The 26,037-nt window shown below is 32.3% G+C and overlaps 2 protein-coding genes across 4 annotated transcripts in view; one reads left to right on the forward strand and one right to left on the reverse strand.

Moving 5' to 3' along the window:
* The window catches only part of LOC140450190 (1-phosphatidylinositol 4,5-bisphosphate phosphodiesterase gamma-1-like), a 196,276-nt gene that overhangs the window by 62,291 nt on the left and 107,948 nt on the right, over positions 1-26,037 (forward strand). The gene's annotated exons all lie outside the window — the stretch shown is intronic.
* On the reverse strand, positions 834-21,657 carry LOC140450189 (uncharacterized). The gene is made up of 3 exons (XM_072543648.1): positions 21,483-21,657; positions 6,008-6,881; positions 834-2,552 (listed from the first exon to the last, which is right to left on the reverse strand). Exons 1-3 carry the CDS (start codon positions 21,516-21,518, stop codon positions 2,254-2,256), a joined length of 1,209 nt encoding a protein of 402 aa, XP_072399749.1. The 5' UTR covers positions 21,519-21,657; the 3' UTR covers positions 834-2,253.

The following is a 26,037-nucleotide window of genomic DNA, read 5'->3' on the forward strand; positions in this document are numbered from 1 at the left end:
TGTGGATCAGTTTCGTTGTTATCACTAAAATGAAGGCATTTAAAAATAACCAGAAACCTATCACGGGACATAGCATGTGACACAGCCGGGTTGTAGCTGTCAGCCGATTTCTCCCAATACATTCTTCGATTTGGAAGTTTCACATATCCAGAAAGCAACAAAATAGCCAAAAATTTATAGAACTCTTCAGGAGCAATTGTAAAAGATTCATATCCATTTTTGTACTTCGCATATTTTTGGGACTCTTCGCAAATTTGTTGAACAAATTCCAATGGCCAGAAAAGCTTAAAAAAATCAATTGGGCGACCTCCTGACTCGATCATATCATTTATGGTTTAAGGTCGATTTTGAATTTGATTTTTTGTTTTTAAATTAGAATCCTCTGGCAACTCTTCTACAAAATGCAAGGGTTTCCACGAACGTCTTGTTTTTTCGACTTTCAATTTTTTAGGCTTAGGTATGCTAATCCTGTTCTCATTTTTGAAGTAGAGGGTTCCAAATTCAATTCCATCCTTTCACGGTCGTGTGTAATTATTTCCACCTGAGAGCACTCTGCTAGTAGACAAGGGCCCAATAAATTTACGCTATTAGTATTCACCAAATTTTCTTCCTCTGGAACTTCATCGGTATCCGTGTCTCCGTCGTTTTCAGGGAGAAACAATGTAATGTCTATTAATTGTGCACCGGCAAGTTCATCGTCACTATCGGACTCTTCCAGACACGCTATTAGCTCTTCGGTAGTGAGTGGTCTCCTAAAAAAAAAACAAATATAAAATTACAATGCCTAACTAAACTAATGGTCATAAAATCCTAACGTATGAATTTTCATACGCTTAATTTTTGAATACCCTCGGTAACACAAAGTGATTCTGTATACCACTAAATATAAACAGTAGTGTAATATAACCTCTAAATGAAAAAATAAACAAAGAATCTGACTAAAAACATAACAACTTAGCAATATTTTTGTATAAAGACTTACCTCCTCTCCCACTTTTGACGGAATTTAGTTGTCACGTCAGTTTGATTTGATTTAGAAGCCAAATTTTTAACTAAATACACCAATTAACCGGTAAAATATAAACACCACACGTTGTTTAATTGATATTTGACACAATAAACAGAAACCAGCGCCGTCTTTTCGCTGTAAAGTTAAACAAAAATGGTATGTTTTGCGTATGGATATTTAGACGGTAGGTTTTGAAGGGTTAACATAATTATGAAGTTCTGTTCCATGTTTCATTATCATTAAACTTATTTAAAAAGATTACTGAAAGCTCCCCCTTCTTTAATATTTTTTCTCGTTGTATAATCAAAAATCTAAATAAATTTGAGACCATCTTGACAAGTAGCCTTTAAAACATTTTGATGTGTCAAATAATTCAATAACATAGGAACTCTCAAAAAAAATTAAAATTTATTGACCTAAGTGAAAGCTGTAGTGATATCATTTTTGCTACCTATAATATGAAAGTCAAGAAGGGACGACATAAAAAATTGTAGATCAATTTATAAAACGAAATGAAAGGAGATTTGAGAGAAAAGCGGAGGTGTTGTCTGGAGAAGAAAAAGTTTTTTTACTAAAAAACATTGAGCTAATCGTCTTCTGGGTTTGGACAGTGTATGGAAAACTAAAGACTGCTACTAAATTAAAGCTACTATTTTCTACTTTTGTTTCTACTACATTTGAGCCAATTGTAAAAGATAGCCATTATCTCGTAAAAATATCTAATTATTTGTTATCGAAATATTTCGTGTATTTTTTACTTGGTGATTTCAACTTTTTCATTTTTTATATGTTTTTATAATTCTTATACATGCTCGAACAGACTATATTAGACTAATCATGGTGAAAAACCTACACTGCTCCTGAAGGAGTTATCTATAAGTGTAGTTAAACGTTGATATGCTTAAGTTACTGTAATCAACAGCCTGCCCTGTTCCTGGAAGCTATTTACAAATGTAGCGAAACGTTGAAATGGATCCACATACGCGTGTCAAACAAAGACACGCTCCAAACCCAGAACATGATTAATTAAATCTGACTCTGGCCGTGGAAGCCTCCAATTTTGTTTAAATATGAAATTTCATTTAGCCTTGCTTAACATTTATATTTTTAGTATAATTTAAATTACAAAATAAATATTTGCATTTCTATCAAATATATAATTACGCGTTCAGTCTTCTAAGTAACAACAGTTTTTATAAAAGGAAACAGAAGTATTCCTTATAATCATGTTGATTTGATTTTTCTTATGTACTTACATCATCTATTCTTTCGTTTATCTTTTCTTCGGATTTGGGTACTGTAACTGCTCTGACGATTTGATACGATGGACTGAAAGGTACTCGATAAGGATTTTGTGTTCCTCTTTGGTAGTAGTAGTAAGGATTGTAGTTCCAAACTGGTCTCTCTTCGTATGGTACTGGTACCATAAACTTCAGTTGTTGCGCGTACAAGAGATCTTCAGGACTCGCTTTATTTGGTTGAGTGGGAGTAGTAGTTGGAGCTTCTGTGGTAGTGGTTGTAGTAGACTCGGCACTACTGCCACCTATTTTAAAATTGGCATTAGTATAAAATAGTCAATTAGATAGTTAATAAGAGTAGTTAGAAAGTACAACTGATCTTTTATTATAAAATCCGGTTTTGTATTTTTATTATAGGGGCAAAAACCAATTAGCAATAATGTAGCATTAATTATAACGAAGGAAGCAGATAAAGCTGTAAAAACGTCGTCCTATTCTCAGACAGAATACTAATGATACAAATACAAACAAAAACAAATAATGTGAGTATGTTACAAACGTATGCACCCACACAAGACTACGAAGAAAAAGAAATTGAAAAATTCTTCATGATTTAGAAAAAGATTGGTGAAGGAGAACAGGAAAATATGGTCTGGAAATACGAAATGAAAGAGGAAATATGTTAGCATCTGTTTGTGTAGAAAAGCAACCAGTAATAACAAACACAATTTTTAAACTTCCAAAGCGTCTTCTTTACACCTGGAGATCAACAACAGATACACCTGAACGTGTGGTTCGTAACCAAATAAACTTTAAATGTATGAATAAAAGATACAGAAATTCAATATTAGCAGTCAAAACATATCCAAGTGCAGATGTACAACAGATCACAATATTCTAGTAGGAAAAATAAGACAGATTGAAGAGTTAAAATGACTAATAAGCAACAGTTACTATTTCTAGAGAAAATATGTCAAATGATACCGTAAAACAAGAAATAACCAATGTATTACAACAAAAAATAAAGTTGACATCAAGCAAAGATTAAAGTACTGAGGAAAACAAGACGAGAATTAAAGATATATTAAAGACCGTTGAAGGAACAAAATTAAGTGCAGTAAAAACAAGAAGAAAACAGGGGTGGATGACAGAAGAAATTCTGAGACTCATGGACCAAAGAAGAGAAATCAGAAATAAAAATACAAGACAATACAAGAGGATCCACGCAATAATTAGGCAGAAGATAAGACATGCGAAAACATAATGTCATAGTAAAAAATGCAATGAAATTGAACACTTTGAAAAGAAACACGATACATTTCATTTGCACAAGAAATTAAAAGAGATCGCCGGAATAAACGGAAACAACTATCCCAAAGTTTAGAAGACAAAAACGGATACAGAATATTAGATATCAATGAACAGTTAAAAGAATGAAAAAACTACATTTCTGAATTATTTGAAGATGAAAGAGTACAACACTATTCACCGATTGCTATAACAGATCTATATACAACAGAAAGTGAGGTTACATGGGCAATACAAATGGCAAAAAAAATGGAGAAGCACTTGGCACCAATGAAATAAGTTCTGAAATACCAAAGCCTTTGGGAGAAAATGTAATTAAAGCACTCTGTGGTCTCTTTTGGGATATCACCAACTGATTGGCTTAAGTCGACATTTGTCATAATACCAAATAAACATCTTGCAAAAGCATGCAGTGATTATATTGGACAATATGTCTCTACATGTCGGACAATAAATACATGGCAGAATATACACCATATTAGAGAAGAGATTAGCAATATTCAATTAGGATTTAAGAGTGGCTTGGGTACAAGAGAAGCCTTGTTTAGTATACAGGTGCTAGTACAGAGATGCAGAGAGATAAATCAAAATGTGTACATTTGTGCAATCGATTTTGAAAATGCTTTTGACAAAGTCCGACGTAACAAAATGCAAGAAATATTGAAAACAGCTGGAGTGGACAATAAAGATTGAATAATCTCAAATCTTTACTGGCGTCAAGTGGCAAGAATAAAAGTTGAACAAGAACTGTCGGTTGAAATAAATATAAAAAGAGGAGTGAGACAAGGATGTATACTATCTCCTTTACTCTTTAAGTTGTATTCAGAAGAAATATTTAAGGAAGACCTAATGGAGACAACAGAAGGTATTATTGTTAATGGTGTAATCGTAAACTATTAGATATGCCGACGATACTTTAGTGCTGGCTAATTGCGGGGAAGACCTTCAAAATCTAATGAACAAAATAAAATAAATCAGTGATCAGTATGGATTAAAACTCAACGCTAAGAAGACTAAATAGATGATACTTAGCAAACAAAGCTATATATATACATATATATATATATATATATATATATATATATATATATATATATTTATATATATATATATATTTATATATATATATATATATATACAGTATACTCCCTCTATAACGAACACGGTTATTACAAGGTTCCGCTTATAACGAGGTACATTAGATGTTCCGTGAAATTTCTATTGAACTATAACCCTCTATAGCGAGACAAATTTGGTTATAACGAGAGAAAATAAGATCGAAAAACGTTTTTGGCCCGATCGTGGCTATAAATAAATACCCTTTTTATTTATAGCCACGATTTATAGCCTTTGGATAACTTTATCCAAAGACAAAACGCAAATGAAGAAGCACACCACTGTTTCACATCTTTAGAAAATATGATAGATAGAATACTTTACAATTCAAAGCAGTCAAAAATAACAAACTTCTTTTAATTATAGAAACAATAGTTTATGTTATCCTTGAAAATACTCTTTATACAGATTTGCAGAATACAGTTTTTTTGTTTTAACATATATCATTGACAATAAAAGTAAACAGCACTTTTTTATTTTAATGTATTTCATTGACAATAAAAGTAAACAACTTTTTTTCAAAAACTCCATTCAAACAATATTTAGCATCTTTTAGTAATTAAAGAAAAATGCTAAACTAAGATTAGAAAAGCAGGGACAATATTTACTTTTAGTAAAGGACAATTAAACGGAGTGTTAAGGGATAAAAAATAGGTAACGACGGACATATGGTATTTAACAGAAGATATACAAAAGGGATTGTAATTTATTCTGTACGATACGGTAATAAACTGCTATGGAAAAGTTTATCATAGCATGAATAAACACGTCAGTAGCATAAGATTTATTTTAAATTCTAACTTTAGATACAACATGTATGAGATGAAGTTAAAGGCTGAGCTTGATGAATCCGCATACAATCATAGTTTCAAGCAGAATAGCTAGCAATAGGTGTTTGTGCTCAAAAGTGCCTGACAGAAGACACAATTTTGACAATATTGAAGTCTACAACTTTTGCGTAACTTTGTTATTGGTGTTATTGCATAGAAGAATTGCTGGTAATTATAGTGTTGATAGGCTAACTAAAGAAGGTAGTACTCCTTTTGTTGAACCAGATTTGAACCTGATCTGGAACAGCTTCATAGTTTCTAAATGATTGAGGCTGCTTCATCGCTTTGTTTCTGATCCATTCTTGTCTGACGATGAATCTAGGGAATGGGTGGTTTTCGAGTAATTATCATAAAAATGTTATATTCCCAAAAAAAGTTGTTGACATTAAAAACTACCAAATTATTTTTGAATAAGTAAAATTGTACTTTGTTGTCTTATTTTTTTATTTTGTTACTGAATTAATGAAAAACTATTAAAAAACTATTAACTGATGAAATATACTAACCATAAAATGGAATAAAGTTGCTTAAACCATAGCTGTAGCTACTCTCTTCTGTGGTGCTAGTAGTTGTTGAAGGTTCAGTGGTGCTTTCCACTGGTCTTCTATCTAGAGGCAGATTTTGGGCTCCTGGGTAATAGTAGCCGTTGTTGGGTGACCCGTAAAGGTGAGGATTATAATAATATCCATAAAAGGGGTTATTATACCCAGAAGGATAATTAGCTTGTTGAGTTTCTTCATTTGGTAGGTTTTCGCCTGGTATAGACCTAGATGAAAACTCAACAGCTGTAGGTAGACTCTTGTGCCAATAATATACAGTTCTTCCATTACTTAATATAGTTTTTTGTAGAATTACTGGCTCCAGTCTTATATATTTTATAGGTGATGTGGATTGAACCGGTCCTCTAGTGTTAACAGTTGGTACTGTTATATAGAAACTGCTGGGTCTCATTGTGGATGGATATGTTGGTCGTACTTGTGGTTTTGGAGTAGTAACGTATATTGGTCGATTGTCATCTACATACTGATCGTAACTAGGTTTATTTTGGAAAGGCTGTGCTTTGTTTGGAAAAAGTAATCTATACAGGTGTTGGCACTTTATGTTCAGTTTACTGATTTCTTCTGCAGTTGACTTATGACTGTCTTCAGTACTGGGATCTACGTTAAATTCAAAATCAGCTTCTTTAACTTCAGGTCTGTGTTGAATATCTTCGTTCTTAGGTTTCTCGTTAGGTATTTCAGTCTTATTATGTATTTTTACATGTTCAATACCATGTGGTTCAATAACACCTATCGAATGTTCAATACCATGTGGTTCAATAACACCCACCGTAGGATGTGTGGTCGTTAGAGTTGCAGATATTTGGGAACATATAAATATCTGAAATGAAACGTGTTTGATGTTAATAATAAATTCTAATGTAATATTAAATAAAAATTATTTGTAGTTTGTTTAACTAGATCTGGTTGATATTTATCAATTCAGATCGATTATAGAGACAAGTGATCTGCGAAAGCTATTATCAAAAGGATGGCGTTTAAATTAATATAAAAAAAACTAAAACATCGAAGTAAAAGCAGGTAATCTCACTAAATTAATACAAACGTAAGATAAAATTTTGACTATTTTTATGTAAACATGGGGTCAATTACTTACTTGGTAGAACTTACAAAATAACCTCAAAACCAAAGAGTCGTTGGATTTAAATAGATTAAACCAGCGTTTCCCAAACTTATTTTTTCGTGGCCCGGCTATTTTTGGGCTTATTCTTCGTGACCCACTAATTTTTTGCATACTCTGGTGTGTATGTGTTTACAAGAAAACATATTTAAATATTAATTATAGTTTTATATATTTTAATAAGAAATCATTAGCTCAAACAAAAAGGTAATAAAATAGAATAAAAAGCAAATACTTTATTAATGAGAAGTATGCAGTTGTTTCTGGTTAACTAGAAACTTTACAGTTTGGAGGAAATGATGTTAATTTTATCCTCAGGTCCGGTTCGACTTCCAAACGGTACACCTATATTTATATTTTAGCAAGCCTAGTGTTGAAAACCCTTCCTTACACTTATAGGTCGTAACAAAAGGAATTAGAAACTTAATCACTTTTTCTGCTAAAACTGGGTACTCCTGGCGCCTAGACAGCCAAAAATCTATCATTGGTATTTTGTCAAATATGTCTTTGAGTGCCCTATCACTTGTTCTTCATGTGATATCTCCTCTGGCAACCATCATGGCAATTCGCACTTTCGATACCGCTGCTCTAAAGAGGTCAGCAGAAGTGCAGTTAAACCAAGCTCTCAAATTGTTTAACCAGGAGATGCGTCTTCTTCCGCGATTGCTTCTACCCTGTATTATTAGCGGTATTATTAATTGCAGCAACTTCCTTGTATTATTAATTGCAGCAAGTTATAACGCTCGCCCCTCATGACATGTCCCAGATATTGCAGTTTTCTGATTTAATTTGTATTTAAAACCTCTTTATCTTTTCCCATTCTTCTCAACACCTCGACATTCGTGACTCTATCCACCCAACTTATTCTTAATATCCCTCTCTAGGCCCATAACTCGAAGGCTTCTAATCTCTCCGAAACATCTTTCTTTAATGTCCAAGCCTCCAACCCATAAAATAATACGGAGAACACGTAGCATCTCAGAAGTCTTATCTTTAAAGAAATTGAAATGTCCCTGCTGCAGAGTACTTCTTTCAGTTTGTTGAAAGAATTTCTTGCCTGTCCTATTCTTGCCTTAATCTCTTCTGTGTACTCATTATTTTCGTTAATTATTGTACCCAGATATTTATATTTTTCAACTTTTTTAATTTGTTCTCCATGTATTGTTATGTTTTCTTGGCGCTGTTGGGCTTTTGTAATTACCATAAATTGTCTTTTTGTGCTTAGGGAGTCCGTTTTCTTCACTGACTTCTACCACTCTGTCAACCATTTGTTGTAAATCCTCAAGACATTCCGCTAATAAAATAGTGTCGTCGGCAAACCGTATATTATTGATTGGTCGTCCACTTTTATTCCCATAGTTAGTTCTTCTAGTGCTTCCTGGATTATTTCCTCTGAATACAAATTGAACAAAGTAGGAGAAAGGACACAGCCCTGCCTGACGCCCCTCTCAATCTGTATTTCATTTGAAAATATTGTTCTCTTTTACCACAGCGATCTGATTATAATAGATAGCGCTAATGATCCTGATGTCTCTCATATCTAAGTTTTTCTTTTCAAGTAATTCGATAAGACGGTTATGTCTGACCTTATCGAAGGCTTTGTTGTAATACAAGAAACACATATATACTGGCTGATTTATATCCATGCACCTTTGCACAAGTACATTCACAGCGAACAGGGCTTCCCTCGTTCCCACTGCATTTCTAAATCCAAATTATGTGTCACTTATGTCCTACTCAAGTTTGTTGTGTATTACATCTATCTATCTTACTCTGTGTATCATCTATCTTACCCTATCACACGATAGTTCAATTACTGATTCAATATCCAAATCCGGAAGTTCTGTCTCGGATTCTACGTTTATTGTAAATTGATTCCTTATCCATGCTTTGTTACTGTGGATGGGGGGAAAATGTTCCTTCAGATTTGCCTCCAATCCTAGTAGATCCCATAATGAATTCACGTTATACTCTTTTTGTTGTTCTGTTAGCTTTGTAAAAGCCGTGGAATTTCCTGCTTCTGCGCGATGTGTCCACAAATTAAGTTTTTCGTTGCAGCTTCTACCTTCTCTTGTACTTCCACCTTCAAGAAGTCAAAAATATCACAAAATTTCTTCCTTCAATTCAATTCAAGTCTTTTTAAAATATTCCCTTTTGATAGCCAACGCACTTCGCAGGATAAAAGAAGATGTTCATGTTCACTTCTCATTTCTTTGCACAAATCAAAGAATACTCTTGAGTTCAGTGGGTGAGATCTTATGAGGTTTATAAATTTTATACACTCTTGCATAAATTCGATTAAAAACAGTGCCGTTTTTTTGACAACTCATGCCTCTCTGTGGATGCTTCAATGCACCCAAACACATTCTGGTGCTACGGCATTGATCCTTGGAAAAAGTCTAGTATGAGCGCCTGCCATTGCCCATGGTCCATCGCTACTTAGTCCCACACATTTATTCCATTAGATTCCTTTGTCATTAATGTAGCTATAGATCAGATTAATTATTTCTTCGCCGTTGTTCTTGTTGACAAAGATTTACAAAATAGAAATTTTTTGTGAATAGTATTTTTAAAATCATATCTTACAAAGCACATTAGATCAGCATTATCTCATATGTCTGTAGTTTCATCAACTTTCAACAACTTACAAAGCAAGGTAAAATAGTTACATTCCTTTAAGTGACCCATAATAGTTTCTTTAATATTATCTGCCATCTTCACAATCCTATTTTTCACTGTGTTATTTTATAGAGCCAGCGAATTCACTTGCTTTTTTTACATTTTATCGCATATCCCAGATGCTACTATTTTCATTGCTGGAACTATTAATTTCTCGGCAATTGTGTGAGAATAACAGATTTTAGCAATTAATTTTGATATTTCATAAGAAGCCAGTACAAGGTTTTCAGATTGAGCGTTCTGAGAAAAATTCAAAGACATAGTCTTTCCACTGTATTCCTTGTGCTTCAATTCCAAATGCCGCTTTAATTTTAAAGGTTTCGTGGACTCATTTGAAAGTGTAGCATAACAAATAACACATAATGAACTGTAAGTAATCTTCAGAATATTGTCGTTTCCAGGACTCCTTCTTTTTTGTGACAGTTGTAGACTGCGCATGAAGCGGTCGTTTGTAATTATCACTGGTATCTGCGTCTGGATGGACATTACTCGATTGTCTATTATTATTGTGGCTCTTAGAACTTGTACCCGGTTGTACATCACACTTGTACACGCTTTATAACAAATTTATCCATCATCGAATTCAACGTAATCAACATGCACGAAAAATACGCGCTCCCTGGCTGGACACTAAGCTTAAACTGAATGGAATAAACGATAAACGGACTAAACGGTACAGCGGACGCAAATTTGTAACTTTGTGGATGTGGTAGTGGGAGGTTAAAATATAAGCGGTGGCATGTAAAACGGCGAGGCGAGGCGACCCGGCATTTTGCTTTCGTGGCCCGGTACTGGATCGCGACCCCCCATTTGGGAAACGCTGGATTAAACTATACTTAAAATTGTTAAATTATCTGGCAATATGCCAATGGAATTAGATTGCCTACAGGGAACATAAGTCACTACTCGAAAGAGTTTTCTACATCCGAACTGTAGGAATGTTAAATGCCAATTAATTTGATATGCCGGAAGTGATAATTGACTGTTTACAGTGACAATGACATTCTGAACAAGATTGATTGTACATTTTTTTAAAAGTACACCAGTTCAAGGACCCATATGTTGAACTCTATGAATTTTAATTAAATTAGTTTATTAAAATTGACACAGTAGTTAATATTTGTATTATTATTTATACATATTTGTGTATATTTTATGAATTGACTATAAAATGAAATTGATCAGTAAAATTGAAAGATGATTTAAGAAAAAGACAGAAATTTAAATGTGATAATTAGAGAAAGTAAGTGAATTAAGAATAAATTAATTGGTTGAATAACTAAATATGAAAGAAGAGAAAATTGTATTGGAAATTTGATGGTCAACTTTAGTGTAGGTTGTATTTATGTATAGAGGAATTTTGAATTCTAATTGTTGTCAAATAAAGATTATTTGAATTTTGATTGAAAAAGTGAGGGTTTTATTGATGCTAAAGACTGTAAATAATTGAAAGGGTTGTAATATAAAATGTGGTAGTGATACTGTTGGATGAATTATAGTCAACGTCATAAGTTGATAATGTAAATTGTAAAATTGAATGAATAACTATTTAAGAAAAATGGGAGACACTTAATGATTTCTGAAGTGAAGGTATGTCTGTACAAAGTATGAAGGTGAAAAAACCAAGTTATATGATTGCACATAAAATCCTTCATGGTCTAAGAGGTTTCCTTTTGTTCACATGTGTTCACTGTCCATAATACTTCTTCACAAAATTCTGGATTCTCGTCCATCAGTGCCATTTTTTCTTCTGTTTTCTTTTTATCCTCTAATTCCCTTTGGTATTCCGAGCACCATGTTTCTATTCCTTTCATTTCTCTGATGATACTTTCTTTTTCTTCCTGCTTCCATTCTGTTTTATCGTCGGTTGCCAACAATTCTTCTGTACCTTCTATTTCCTGTTTTTCTCTGGTCTCCATCTTATTTTCCTGCTTTCTTTTCGAACTCTTCTTCTTTTTCTTCCTTCTCTTTTTCTCTTCTGTTAGATCTTGTGCTTGTACTTTCGGTTTATCCTCTACAGTCATATCGATTTCTTTGCGTTTTTCCTGTGCATTGATCCTTCCAAAATTTGTTTTCCTATCTGTTTGCTTTTCTTCTCCTGTGTTGTCTGGTTCTGCTCTGATTTCCAGTTTATTTTCCGAAAAATTTATGGTGGTATCTTTTTTTCTCAATTCATCAATTCCCGCTATCATATCATGATTTAAATCTTCAATCACCACACATTTCATACTATGGAATTTGTTTCCCACTCTTATCTGTACTCCCAAACCTTCGTTTACTGTCGTCAAATTTTTATTGTTTGCACCCACTAAATCAACCCTAGGAATCTTATACACAAATATGTCCAAATTTAATTCTTTTACTAGTTTTTTATTGATTAGCGATATCTCCGAGCCAGAATCAATCACAATTTTAATCGCTTTATGTGTTATAAATGCATCTAAAAATATTAGATTAGAATTAGAAATTTGTCTTTCGTTTCCTATTGCTACATGATTCATCTCCCTTCTATTTTGTTGTTGTAAGCTCTGGTTATTTCTATCGTCCCTTTGTTCGTTATTATTCCTATTCGGAGGATTTTGTGCATCTCTATTCCTGTTGTGATTTTCATTTGTTCTATTTTGTGTATCATTCCGGTTATCGTAATTTTGTTGTCTATTGTAATTATTGTAATTTCTCGGCCTATATTCGTTTGTTGATCTGGGATGTCGGTTTCTCTGGTCATAATTTGATGAATACTTTCTTTCCGGTTCATTATATTGGTCATGTTGTCTTCTATTTCTCATTTCTTTTCTTTTTGCTTCTTTTAATTGAAGGAATTGGCACAAACTATCAATATCTTGATAGTTTCTCAAAATCACGTGATCTTCCAACGTTTCCTCAAAATGTCTGCTGATCATTTCTACCAGCTGTTCGGTAGAATATTTGTATTCTAGATATTTTGAATTGTTATATATCTGCAAAGCATATCTTTCTTCAGATATTCCCATTTTTTCGTGATATTTTCCATTCTGTAGCTCTTGGTTGATTTCTCTCTGTTTATTTTTCCCCCAGAAATAGTTGAGAAATTTATTTTCAAAATCTGTCCAATTTTCAAACTCATCTTCCTTGCTTTCATACCATAACGCTGCTTCTTCTTTCAAATGGTTTCTAATTGTTTCTTTGCAATCGTCAAAATATCTAATATGTTGTAATTTGGTTTTCAAATTTTTGACAAACGGTACTGGGTGTGTTTTCCGAATATCCCCGCCAAATTGTATTTTCGCCTCGCTTGTTCCATGGATGATAACTTCTTTTCTCTCTACCCCTCTTAGTTTAATTTCTGCCATTTGTTTTTCATTTTGCTTTAATCTTCTTTCTACTTCCTTCCTGTCTTCTTGTAGCGCATTTTCAAATTTTATTTCTAATCCCTCCAAATTATCTTTAATTCTCATTTCTTGTTCTTTCATATTATTTTTAATTTCATTAATCTCTTCTATTTGTTGTATCAGTTCTTTCTTTATCCCCTCAACACATCCTTTAATTTCCTGTTCATAGTTTTCCAAACGCTGCTCTATATTTCTGTTATTTAGTTCTATTGTTTGTTTTGTTTCTTGTTGATTTCTATCCATTTTTAGTGATGTTTCATCCATTTTTTGTGACTGGAGTTGCATTAGTTGTAATATTTTATCTATTCCTGATAGTTCTTTTCTCTCCTCAACTATTGTCACATTTCCTTCATTATCCGATACTTCTTCCAAAATTGTTTCATCTTCTCTGTTATCCTCCTTCCTTTCCTGCATTTTACTTTGTCTCCTTGTGACAGACATGTTGTTACTTTTTGTTATTGTTTTTGTCCCCGCCAAATGTGAAATTTTACAACAATCTATATGTTTCAGAACACGACAATATTTCTCCCCAAATGTATTAAATTTTCACGACAAATATCGAATATGCAATCAGTAAAATTCAAATAATTCAAAATAAATATCAAATGTACGATTGGTAAAGAAAATAAAATCAAATAATTCAATAGCAGTAAATATCCACTAACTACGATCAATCAATAAATCAAATTTATATTCCCTGGAAAAATTGTCAAAATACTTTCAAATTCAAATTCCCTCAATTTTATATGTTTTTATCTCTGGATCACCTGTACTTATTCCAGATCTCTTTCCCTTCCTTCAAATGTAAAGCTGCGATATTTTCAAGCCCCACGTTTTGGAAGCCAGTTATTGTGATATTTAAAGTCTTGGTGCGCCAAGCAATAATTAGCTAATTAATTTTTTTGATTAATTAAAATTATCTAGATGATATGATTATGACTATATCACAATTTTTAATTCTTTTATCTCAGGGTTAAATTCGTGCTTCAATATCTATGCTATTACATGTGAAAGGTAAGGTCCAGAGAATACCGGAATAATAAAAAACACATATGATCTAACACTATATATTGAAATAAAAATAATGAAATAATTCACACTCAAACGTTTTCAATAAACAAATCTCATATAATGATTTTCAAAAATTTTGTTCTACGTACGTGAACAATCAAAATTAATGGTACAAACAATATTAATTGAAATCTCAAAATCCCGAACTATTCTAACTCTCCTAATCAAAATATTTATATCCTTTCTAAATTAAGTGTAAAAATTGTGTTATCAATAAAAGAAAAAAAACTGCATAAAACAAAAATATCTCTCTCTGATGATGAGTGGTCCAAATCCTTGTTCCTTGTAGACTATATTATCTCCTCTCAACCGCTCCCTATGTAATCAGCAATCTTACAACAGATTGTTGCAAGTATATCGTCCTTAATGATCTCCTTCAAAAGCAACAATCATTCAAATTATGATAGCCTTTCTCCTCTCGATAAACTGAATCTCTCGTTGGCCCGAGTGAAAAATGACTCTTGGAATATCTTCTCTTTACGATAAACTGAATCTCTCGTTGGCCTGAACAGTGACTCTTGGAATATAAGTAGGAAAATATGACTTACAATATTTTGCTGCTAACTCACTAACATTCAACACTACTGCTTGCTACATTTCAGGAACCGCCAGAGAACAATCACTGTTCGTCTTACAGACTTGGAAAACCAACTGATTATCTTTTCTCTCTCCTAAATCTAGCTACACTTTCATTCCTACATATTTATCCCACCTTTTTCAATCTCCGCCAATCAAAACTCGTCACAATTCCCCCATTTTTTCATTTCGATAACAAACAAATTTTTACCTATAATTATAAATTTCCTAAAACTTATTTACAAATAATATTTTTCTATAATTCTTAAAAACTAACAAAAACCTCTTTCTATAATCCCTTCTATTGTCTTTAATCACTGCATTAATGTATTTTGAAAAACCCGGTTCAATTGTCTTTGGCTTTCACTTAAACTTATGCGGGTCACTCAAGTATAACAAAGAAATAATTTATGTATAGCTTACATTTTGTTTAGTACAGGTAATCCAAGAATTTAATAACTTTCCTTCTTCGAAATGTTTGTTGTTTATTATCCTACTTATCTGAATTATTTTAATGTTTTTGAACTTTGAAATATTTTAATCAACCCAATATTTTTCTCGATTTTACATATCATAACAATATATATATATATATATATATATATATATATATATATATATATAAACTTCTTTCTAGAACTAAATCAAATAATTTTTGTTTCCGACTTAGCAGAGTTCTCGCGTTCTCTGTCGTTCCGTGAGTAGAACGCCAGACCGCAAGAGTTCTCACTGACCGTCGAGTTCTGACCGCTGGCAGTGTGTGTTATTAGATTAGGACGTAAGTACTGGAAGCCTGTGACAAATACGGCATGAAATTAAACTGTAAGAAGACCAAAATTCTTGTAGTAAGTAAAAACGACGTAATACAGCACCAATTTACAGCTAATAATGAACCCTTAAAAATAATCGACAAAATTACATACCTTGGATGCAGTCTAAATAAGGAATGGGACCACTCACAGGAAATAAGATGTCGTATAGAAAAGGGGAGAGCTGGCTTCAATCGCCTCAGGAAGATTTTATGTAATATGCACCTGAACATTGATATAAGAACATGAGTCTTGAGATGCTATGTATTTTCTACCCTTTTATATGGAGTCGAAGCCTGGACCTTGACGGAGGCAACATCCAAACGATTAGGAACCTTCGAAATGTGGTGCTACCGCCGCATGCTCAGAATTTCCTATAACCATCATGTTACAAACAACACCGTGATCCAACGTATGAACAAAGATCTGGAATTTGTGCGTATCGTGAAAATCAGAAAGATGACATACTTAGAGCATGTGATACGCAATGAGAAGTATCAACTAATTCAACTAATTTTACAAGGCAAGATAGAAGGCAAAAGATCTCGAGGGCGCAGAAGGACATCGTGGTTGAAGAACATCAGACAGTGGGCAGGAATGAATACCATACAGCTATTTAGAGCAGCTGTCAATAAAGTTGTATGGACCAACGTGATTGCCAACATCCACAGAGGATAGGCACCAAAAGAAGAAGAAGTAAGTACTACAAAAAACTCAGAACGCCTGACTGCTGTCTGTGTGCGCGCAGACTTTGTCAACCATCATTTTTAAAATACATAACCTCTAACAACAACTTACGGGTTATACATTTGTGCAGAATTTTTTAAAATTACCTTTTTTAAAAAAACTATTTTCGGAGTGGAAATCGAAACGTCAAACATTATTTACCACATGAAAACAGTTTCAGAACATTGATTAATATATTTCATAAATATGGATCACACTAGGTATATATTTAATAATATTACTGTGGTGTAGTTTATCGGCATTATTATATTTTTATTAACATTTTATTAACATTTTTTATTATAACACTCTATTAATATACCAGCAACAGCATTACCACCGTCCCAGTGGTTCAAATTCCTGCTATCGAATGATATTACGAATATTGTGAAATATACTACAGAAAAGTAGGAAGTTCATAATGAAGAGTAACTCTTATTAAAATTAGTAAAACAACAATGGATTTGTCAGAATTGAGAGATCATTAATAAGATTGAATGATCTACTTTTTTCTGAATATTATCTGTTCTTAGTAAGAAGTTCTACAAAAAGTTTATGTTTGAGCCATATTTGAGCCAAAGATAACGTAAGAGCTAAATTCTTTTTATTACGAGTATATGAATGGAAGCTTTAATTTAAGCTAAAAGGAAAGCAGTCAGGAAACTAACTGTACTATAGTCTGCCAAATAACGTCTGCTGCAATTGCAGTCGAAACTTCAGAAAGAAATAATTCCAGACTACGGCCCATGAGACCGGAAAATAATATAATTGCATATTATAAAACACCAGTCGTGAAAGTCTGCATTCATTTTATAAAACTGGTGCGAATAAAAATTTAAATTTGTAAAAGATTTATTTTTATTTATTATCACAAAATTTTAGTTTTCTATCGAAACGTCCTGTATATAGGGAACTAAATTGTCATCGTATAATGAAAATTCATAAACGTTTGGCCATAAGAGACAAAAAAATTTATAATATATGCTATAGTTTATTTTTATGAACGAGAGAGTAATTAGCATAATTTTAACTGATAGCTCCGACCACTCCATGGGCGTGCTCAAGATTAATTGAAAAATTACTTTGAATAATTGTAAAAAATAAATAATTATTTCAGTGTTATAAAGTGTTATGTGTATGTAAACAAAAGTGACCTCTTTTATCACACACTATATTAGAACTGACTGGCCTACATTAAAAAGGGTTTTAAAAAATTCACATTTTTTTTAATTTTTAAAAATTACAAAAGAGAAAAAGAGTTTTTAAAACCGTCTAAGGTATGTTAAATAGATGAATAAAAATATTAATATAAAACTTACAGCTACTTGTTACAAATCCAAATCAGATTCAGAAGATGAACTTTCAGAACCAAGATTTATAATAACTGGCTCGATCATTTTATCAGTAATATTGTCCAGCTTCCACATTTTTTCCTCTTCTTTAATAGTGTGATTTACTGCCTTTTCCCAGTTTTCAGGTTTTACATTATTTACGGCCTCCAAAAACAACTGTTTAACATCATGAATTTTAAAAGTGGTATTTTTTCTTGAAACTTCACTCTTTATCTGTGCCCATACCAGTTCAATCGGGTTTAATTCACAATGATATGGTGGGGATCTAAGTACTGTCATTCCACGATTTTTGGCAATTTCATCAATTTCGTTTTTTTTAAATTTTTCTTTATGAAGGGCACACAACGAATAAAGTTCCTTTCTTATAGATCCGGGATGGTACGTAATATTTTTTGAACTCAGCCAATTCTGCAAGTCTTTTTTTAACCACTTGGTTGTGGGCAGTCCTTCTATAAATCTGGAGTGATAACTTGCATTATCCATTACTATTACACAGTTCTTAGGAAGAAGATCTATCATTTGTTCGAACCATTCTTGAAAGATATCAGCGTTCATGTCTTCATGGTAGTCACCGGTACGAGTTGATTCAAAAGTTAATAAACCACCTTCAACAAAACCGTCTGAACTGCCAATGTGTACTATTATTAGCCTGCGTCCCTTTCCTGATGGTGGGTTTAAACCAGTAGATAAGTTATTTACAAAAGCGTGCCTTTGACTTGTAACAGTTTCATCCTGCCAAAATTTATTTGGTGTATGACCCTCGTTGATCCATGTTTCATCAAGATAAAATATTTTTCTTTTTTGGTTTCTCATTTCCTTTATGGTTCTTAGAAAATGTCTTCTCCATATTATGACAATATCGCTTCTTTCTAATAAAATAGACTTTCTGGGATTCTTTTTCCAGCGGAAGCCTATTTCTTTTAAAAGTTTCCATAACGTACTTCGACTCATTTCTGGGTAATCCTTATCATCTCGAACTGAGACAAGAACTTTATCCAATGTTGGAAATTCTTGTCTAAAGAAGAATTCATGCACTTTCCGTCGAAGTCCTTCTTTAAAATGATATTCTATTTGAAATTTTGGTTTCCCTGGAGCATTACGTGGCATTTGAAAACTACCACATTTCTCTTCTTTAATAACTCTGTAAATCGTAGATTTCCCAACACCAAGTGTACTGCTAACTAACTCAACGGTCTCATCAACACTTTCACATAAACGTTTGTCTGTAAATGATTTAAAAAAATTAAATATTAATGTTTTTTCATTAACTGTTAAAGGACCAATTTTTCGGCGTTTACACGGCACTTCCAAATTTTCCATAACACTAGTATACACAATAAACTGCACCTTGCAACTGAAGTACCTACTTTTAGTGAACTGTTAAGAATTTTGAATACGCCACTTGGACCTTCCTATATACAAAATGGAAAAACCCACTATCACATTTTCTGTGGAATAAGTTTAGAAGGTAATTATCTAGTCAATTACTGTCGTAGATTCCTGGAATTAAAGAATTAAATGTTTGATTGTTGAAACCCTTACTTCGTGGAATGCACTCATTTCAGATAAAATAAAACGTTTTATTTTATCTAAAGAATTAAACTTTATTTTGCAAATAGGCAAAGAATTAAACTTTTATTGGTTATATATAACCAATAAAATAAACATCTTACATTTCTTGCAAATTCATTAGTACCTGTTAACCTTCATCACTCCGACACTGGCAACCTTATTTAGGGATTAATAACCCTCACAACTATTGTATTTTATTCTGCTCCAACCATTATACCTGGTGGTCATACTCAATTTAAAATTGTTTTCCTATATACTTCTGTAAACTTGTTGACAAATATCTGTTTTTCATTGAGTCACCCGTATCAACAGTTTAGGGATTTGCATACATAATTTATTGTTTTATTACTCTCTCATACATAAAAATACACTATAACAATAAGCAAAAATAGAGAAGTGAAAGGTATCCACGAGGGTACTGTCTTTTAGCTTTAAACTTTTAATTAAAAACATTTTTATTATAACTTTTCTTCCATGTTTTTCAAATTTTTGTATAAAATAAATATTTATATAAAATAAAATATTTAACTTTTAGTTAAAAACATAACGAAAAGATTTTATTATAATTTTACTTACATGTTTTTCAAATTTTTGTTTAAGTATCTCCTTAAGCGATTTTTTCATTTATTTTTTTTTGTAATAAGGGATGATTGATAAGGGTTAAAAAAATGTAAAAGAAATATTTGAGTTACACGTGATAAAAATATATCAATTTAATATAAATAAAATATCAAATTGTATTAGTAAATAATGTTTTCCATTTTTTTTTAAATGTTTAAAATTAGGGGTAATAAGTATTTAGGTTAACTACGATAAAAGATGAAGATAAAAATTCATTATAATTAATGTCATGGAAGGTCATTAAATTATTTCTTTCCAATTCCATATTAACGGGGGGTCCTTTTTAAGGGATAAGAAATGATAGATAGTATATTGAAGCATCGAAAAACCTAAATTATAGAGCTACAAATATTTTTCAAATTATTACAATACTTGTTTAATTTTTCACTTTTATTGGTTTATTGAAAAAGCGGTAGTTTATACCCTTAAAAACAATAAGCACATATCGGTATAGGTTATATTTTGATGTATAAGGTAAGAGCTTATTGTCAGAATTTTTTCATAATTGATGCGTCTTCAAATAAATCGGAGGTTATAGGTTATACCTCTTTTTTCTTTTGGTAGACTGGGCTAAATATGTTATTATGACTAAGAATGCATAAAATTTACGGGTTCTTGGTTAAACTTTTTTTATTCGAAATATCTCACATGTCATCTCGATTTGCATTTTGTTTTACAGTGGTGATCACACCCATTTTATGATCTCCTCGTTCGGAGTGGTTCCGAAATACGTTTTCAAAACTTTCTACCGACTACACTTGCTTTGCTATTCGCAAAATAATGAAAGATAGAATAAGAAAATAATGTATTAGCGACAAAACAGAATTATCTAGATTATTGTTTCAGTGTTATTATGTTACCCTGACTAGAAAAATGTCTTTAAAAATTTCCACTGTAAAAGATTCGAAAGGAAAAGGTTAAGCGGGAAGTATTAAATTTTATAGTACTTGAGATTTCCTAAAGTCCTAATTTTTATAAGAAGGGGTATCCAATAAATGAAATTCTAATTGACTCAAATAGAAAAAGTGTAAGGCCGAAAATAATTCATATTAAACAAAAATAATAAGTGGCAACCAGTTCAACATTATTACAGAAAACGTCATACTAGAAATAATTTCCAACGTGAAACATGTCATATCTAGATGATTGATATATTATGGAGATATTCTCTCGCGCTTTAGTATATAGTTCAGGAAGTAAATAGATAATACAAAGTGGATGAATAATGAATGGGAAATTCGGAGAAGCTTAAGGTAAGATCGTTAAAAGAGAATAAAAGGAAAATGGAAGACAGAAAGACAAACTTTAAGATAATGACATACAAGATATGGACACTTGTCAAATTTGGAAGAAAAAATAGGAACAAAGTACGAGATGAAAATGATACTAATGAATGCATTTTCGAATAAGTAGAAAGACAAAAATGAAACGAAATTCTATAACAAAAAATAAACAAATACTAGCGTATTACAAACATTTAATATTTAAATAGTAAATAAAAATAGAATATAGTAAAGCTGTACTTACTAAACAAAAAAACAGTCCCATTATGATACGGCACATTTGTAACAGAATTATTGACTTTTTTCATAAAACACGGGCCGTAGTACCTGTTCCGTTGAATTGAAACACCTTGAACGGCGCGATTAAAAATCAGTGTCTGTGACTCCCTTCATAGTTTTTTAACCCTAGACTGGAATGTTAACGCCCCCTCTCCTCGAACAAACAGATAGGTACTTCTCAGAGCGCATCTCTCGAAGGGTGCATACCTTTGCCGGTACCTTCGCCAGGACCGGATTTGGTACTAGTCGAAGTTATTGTTACGAAAACAGAAAAATTCTGTAACAATGTAATTTTAAATGTATTTATTTGGAATATATTTACATATATTATATTATATATTTTCATATAACTATATCATGATGTGCTTTTTATAAAATCCTTAGATTGTGTTAAATACTCAAAACTTAAAAAGCGATAATAAAAAAAGCCTAGATACGTAATTGGTGATCAATTTACATCAGAGATACAATTTTCTCTTCTTTTCCGTTTCATCGAGGCAATAATTATATGATGCTCTTTTACACTTTTTATTCTTTTATTATTTTTTTTTAATCTGTGTCAAAATCTGTTTAATCAAAATACATTATTTTAGTAATATTAGGAAACTCTATTGTAATATAAATTAAACTTGAATCAACCGAAAGCGTTGGGTATTATTGTGAATAATATAAAAGGGAAGTTTTGTTCTGGAATTTAAGATTAATGACGAATTGCAGTTCTATCATTATTCCACGGGCTTTCAGGTGTTTTGAAGAAATAACGGCGGGCTTTGGGACGTGGGTCTACAGATCGCTAAACAGAATAGGGGATTCCGACAAAAATTAAACCAAATAAAAAGAAAAAATGGCGCCACCTCATCTTTTCTGTGAATTACAAGGAAAACTCTGAATCTTGTATGTTATAAGATTGGTTTAAGAAAGAATAAAAAAAATGTCACCTATGTTTAACCTCTCATGAAAACCAAATACATATATAGCCAAAAGATAAAATCAGACTTACCTTATATGGTCGTTCAACACACAAGGTATTTTCAAAATCCTTCTATACCACCACATCTCAAATGATTCCAACTTTTTTATATTATCCACTTTTAGTGTCTAGCTTTCCATTCCATACAACAAAGTCGAGAACACGCAGCGTCTTAAGGCTCTTATCCTCAGCTCCAGAGGATGGTCTCGATTAACAAACATTGTTTTCATTTTTATAAATGCTTGTCTGGCAATTTCAATGCGTGTTGTTTATGTCTCTACCTTGGTCATTGTTTTCATTTACCCTGGTCCCCAGATATTTGTAGTTATTCACTCTTTCTACTTGTTTTCTCTCGATATCTAGCCTTCCTACTGTATGTTGCTTAGAAATAATCATGCACTTGGTTTTCTTAACGTTCATTTGTAGTCCATATTTTATACTGAGCGTTGCAGTGCTTCTAGACTGTCTGCAAAAACAGCGGTGTCGTCTGCGAATCTTATGTTGTTCAAGATTTTTCCGTTTATTGATATACCCTGTTGTTCCTTTGATATTGCTTCCTTAAAAATAGCTTCGCTGTACAGATTGAATAACAATGGGAACAGCACGCAACCCTGTCCAACATCTCTTTTGATTTCTATAGTTTCTGTATAGACATTTTCGATTCTAATCTTTGCTTTTTGATTCCAGTACAGATTGACAATAACCCGTATATCTGGACTATCCACATTCTTTTTTTTTTTTTTTTAACAGTTTTACGAGTTTCTGATGTCGTACTTTATCAAAACCCTTTTGATAATCTATAAAACAGACATAGAGATCCTGGTTTATATCTAGTCGTCTTTGCGCGAGAACGCTAAAAGCGAACAGAACTCTCTTGTTCCTAGTCCTCCTCTGAATTCAAACTGGGTGGCATCTATATCTTCTTTTATTTTTCTGTATAGTCTTCCATGTATTATTTTGAGAAATATCTTAAGTATGTGGCTTATTAAGGAAATAGTTCTGTACTGGGAGCATTCTGTCGCATGTACTGTCTTTGGTAGTGTTACAAACGTGGACAGCAACCAATCTTCGGGCATTACTCCTGTTGTATATACTTTGTTGAACAGATCCAAAAGTATTGCCTAATTGCCTGTTCTAATTCGCACATTATTATTTTCGGTCTTGTTTGTTCCTGTGGTTCTTCTTGTATCATTCTATCATCGTCGAATAGTTTCATTATGTATTCTTGCCAAAATCTTATTTTATCTTTGTTGTCTGTAATGAGTTTACCATTATCATCTTTGAGTATCCCATAATGTGCTCACTTTTTGGTATTTGTTAATTCTTTTATTTTTTTATTCATATTAAAGCTGTCGTATTTTCTGTCATACTATTCTATTTCTATGCATTGAACTGTTAACCGCTTTTCCTTGGCCTTTTTTATCTCTACTTTAATTTTACTTTGTAGTTCTTGATATTTTATCTTATTTCTCCCTTTGACTTTTCTCCCCTCTTCCATTAAAGATAGAATTTCTGAAGTCATCCACTTCTGTTTTTCTTTGTCTTTTCAGGCTTTAAATTTTCTTCTACAGACTTTAGTAATGCATTCTGAATATTGCTCCACTTTTCATTGACATCTTCTGATGTTAAAATTTCTTCTCCTACTTCTGTTAGATTTGAGTTGACTTGTAGGATCACCTTTTGATGTATTTTTTTTTCTTAATTTTGTATAATCAAACGTTGGTTAATTTTTATGTATTACAATATTTTTGAGTTTCACGTGCAGTCTAGCTATCAGCGGGTTGTGGTCTGAGTTGACATCTGCTCCGGGGTATGCTTTTACTGTTTTAATTGAGTTTTTGTATCTATTTTTGACTAATATATAGTCTATTTGATTTCTGACTATGCGGTCTTTGTTGTCTGCAGGAGATCTCCAAGTTTATAATCTTCTGTCGGCTAGTTGGAACATTGTGTTCATTCAAAAATCCACAAGTCTAGGTGCAGGTAGAAGAAAGTAAAAATAGTTAAGGGTATTTTTCCTTCTTTGTATGACCACCATCCGAAAATATTAAGCATAGTTATTGAATCTGCTGTTGGAGGATATACAACAAAAGGAAAAACTTACAGTGACTGACGTTTTTACCCAAAACGAAAAGTGAACTATTCTGCGCTAACTTCTTTAAAGCAGTTTTAAATAAACTTTATTTCTTGTTTCGTTTTTCTTTGCTGGCTTGCTACATACTTTGATCTACCTCGTACTATTTTATTTATTGCATACTCCTTTTACCATTACCGCCAGAGGTGTCCGGCAAATAGTCTCCAATGGAATTATTTCGGAGGCCCAACAAACGGCCTTTTCGCAGACTAAAAGTATCGTCCAAAAAATTCTTTCTCACACATTCCCGCTCTCTCAACGGTAAAATCCTCCCACGGGCTATGGTCAGAGAAATTTGGCGCAGAGGCGTCTGGCAAATGTAAACGACCAGTTTTAATGCAACTAGCAACATTTTCCAATTTAAATAAACGATTGGATTTTATTTATTTTAATCGACGATTTTAAGACGCAATTCTAAAATAACTCAAATCACTAAGTGCTTATAGCAACCTATGAGATTTACAAAGGAAGAGATTTATCCAAAACAATTTGGGTTGAGTAAAATCAACATTTAAATTTTGTGTATTTTGGTTCGAAGATGTTTAGATGCAATTCGAATGGTTGTAAGACGTGTATTAAAACCTTATTCATGGTGAAAAAAAAATGCTACTATTAAAGAAAAATCACGAATAAGCTTACTAGCCAACCAGTTTCATAAGATGGTTTCATGCTTTTCGTGATGACCACCGCGATTGGGTAATACTTTCCTAAAAAGCCGTACTTTGATAAAATATGCGTGTATATTCACGTACAGTCCATCTAATTTACTTACCGTTGTACATCATCATCATTGACAGAGATCGAAGTTGACATAGTTGCCAAAGTATAAAAAAATCCTGAATCCATTTTAAATCAGATAGGTCACATAATTATTGCAAAAGTGGATTATACAACAAAACAAATTAATATTTAATGTAAATAAATAGAAGCAAAACAAGAGTTAAAAAATAATCTTGTTAAAAACAATTTGAGCCACTTGTATGAGCTGTATAAAGATGTAAAATGGAACACTAAAACAAAAACAACACTTTGTTCATTACTTACTAACATTAGTGAACACTGCAACTGTCAAATAAGTGTTACCAATTTATGCCAAAATGTCACCTTCGTTCGATTACAGTTACAGTGTGTTCCGAACAAATATTCTTCATAAAAACGTTTTATAATGCATTTATACAAATTAAATGAAACATATTATTGTGTATTTCTTTAAGTTAACATTAATAGAAATCTTTAAATATTATTTCTACGCGTATATAATAAAATATGTCTAGTGGCTTTAATGTCAGTGTACTCGGCAAAGTAATTTTAAAAAAGAAAACACCTAGCGCCTAAATATTTCGTGTTGGTATCATGTGACCTCACAAGCTGTGACGCGGATGACGTGCAACGGTAAGTAAATTAGATGAAGCATAC

Source organism: Diabrotica undecimpunctata, chromosome 9 (genome assembly GCF_040954645.1).
Source record: "Diabrotica undecimpunctata isolate CICGRU chromosome 9, icDiaUnde3, whole genome shotgun sequence".
Taxonomy (NCBI): domain Eukaryota; kingdom Metazoa; phylum Arthropoda; class Insecta; order Coleoptera; family Chrysomelidae; genus Diabrotica; species Diabrotica undecimpunctata.

What these genes read in the sequence shown, in the direction of transcription:
- LOC140450189 (XM_072543648.1), bottom strand. Translation starts at nt 21,518, where the DNA reads ATGTGCCGTATCATAATGGGACTGTTTTTTTGTTTA. An exon ending in TGGGACTGTTTTTTTGTTTA is followed by an intron (nt 6,882 to 21,482) that starts GTAAGTACAGCT and finishes GTTTCATTTCAG; the next exon opens with ATATTTATATGTTCCCAAAT. An exon ending in CAACTTTATTCCATTTTATG is followed by an intron (nt 2,553 to 6,007) that starts GTTAGTATATTT and finishes ATTTTAAAATAG; the next exon opens with GTGGCAGTAGTGCCGAGTCT.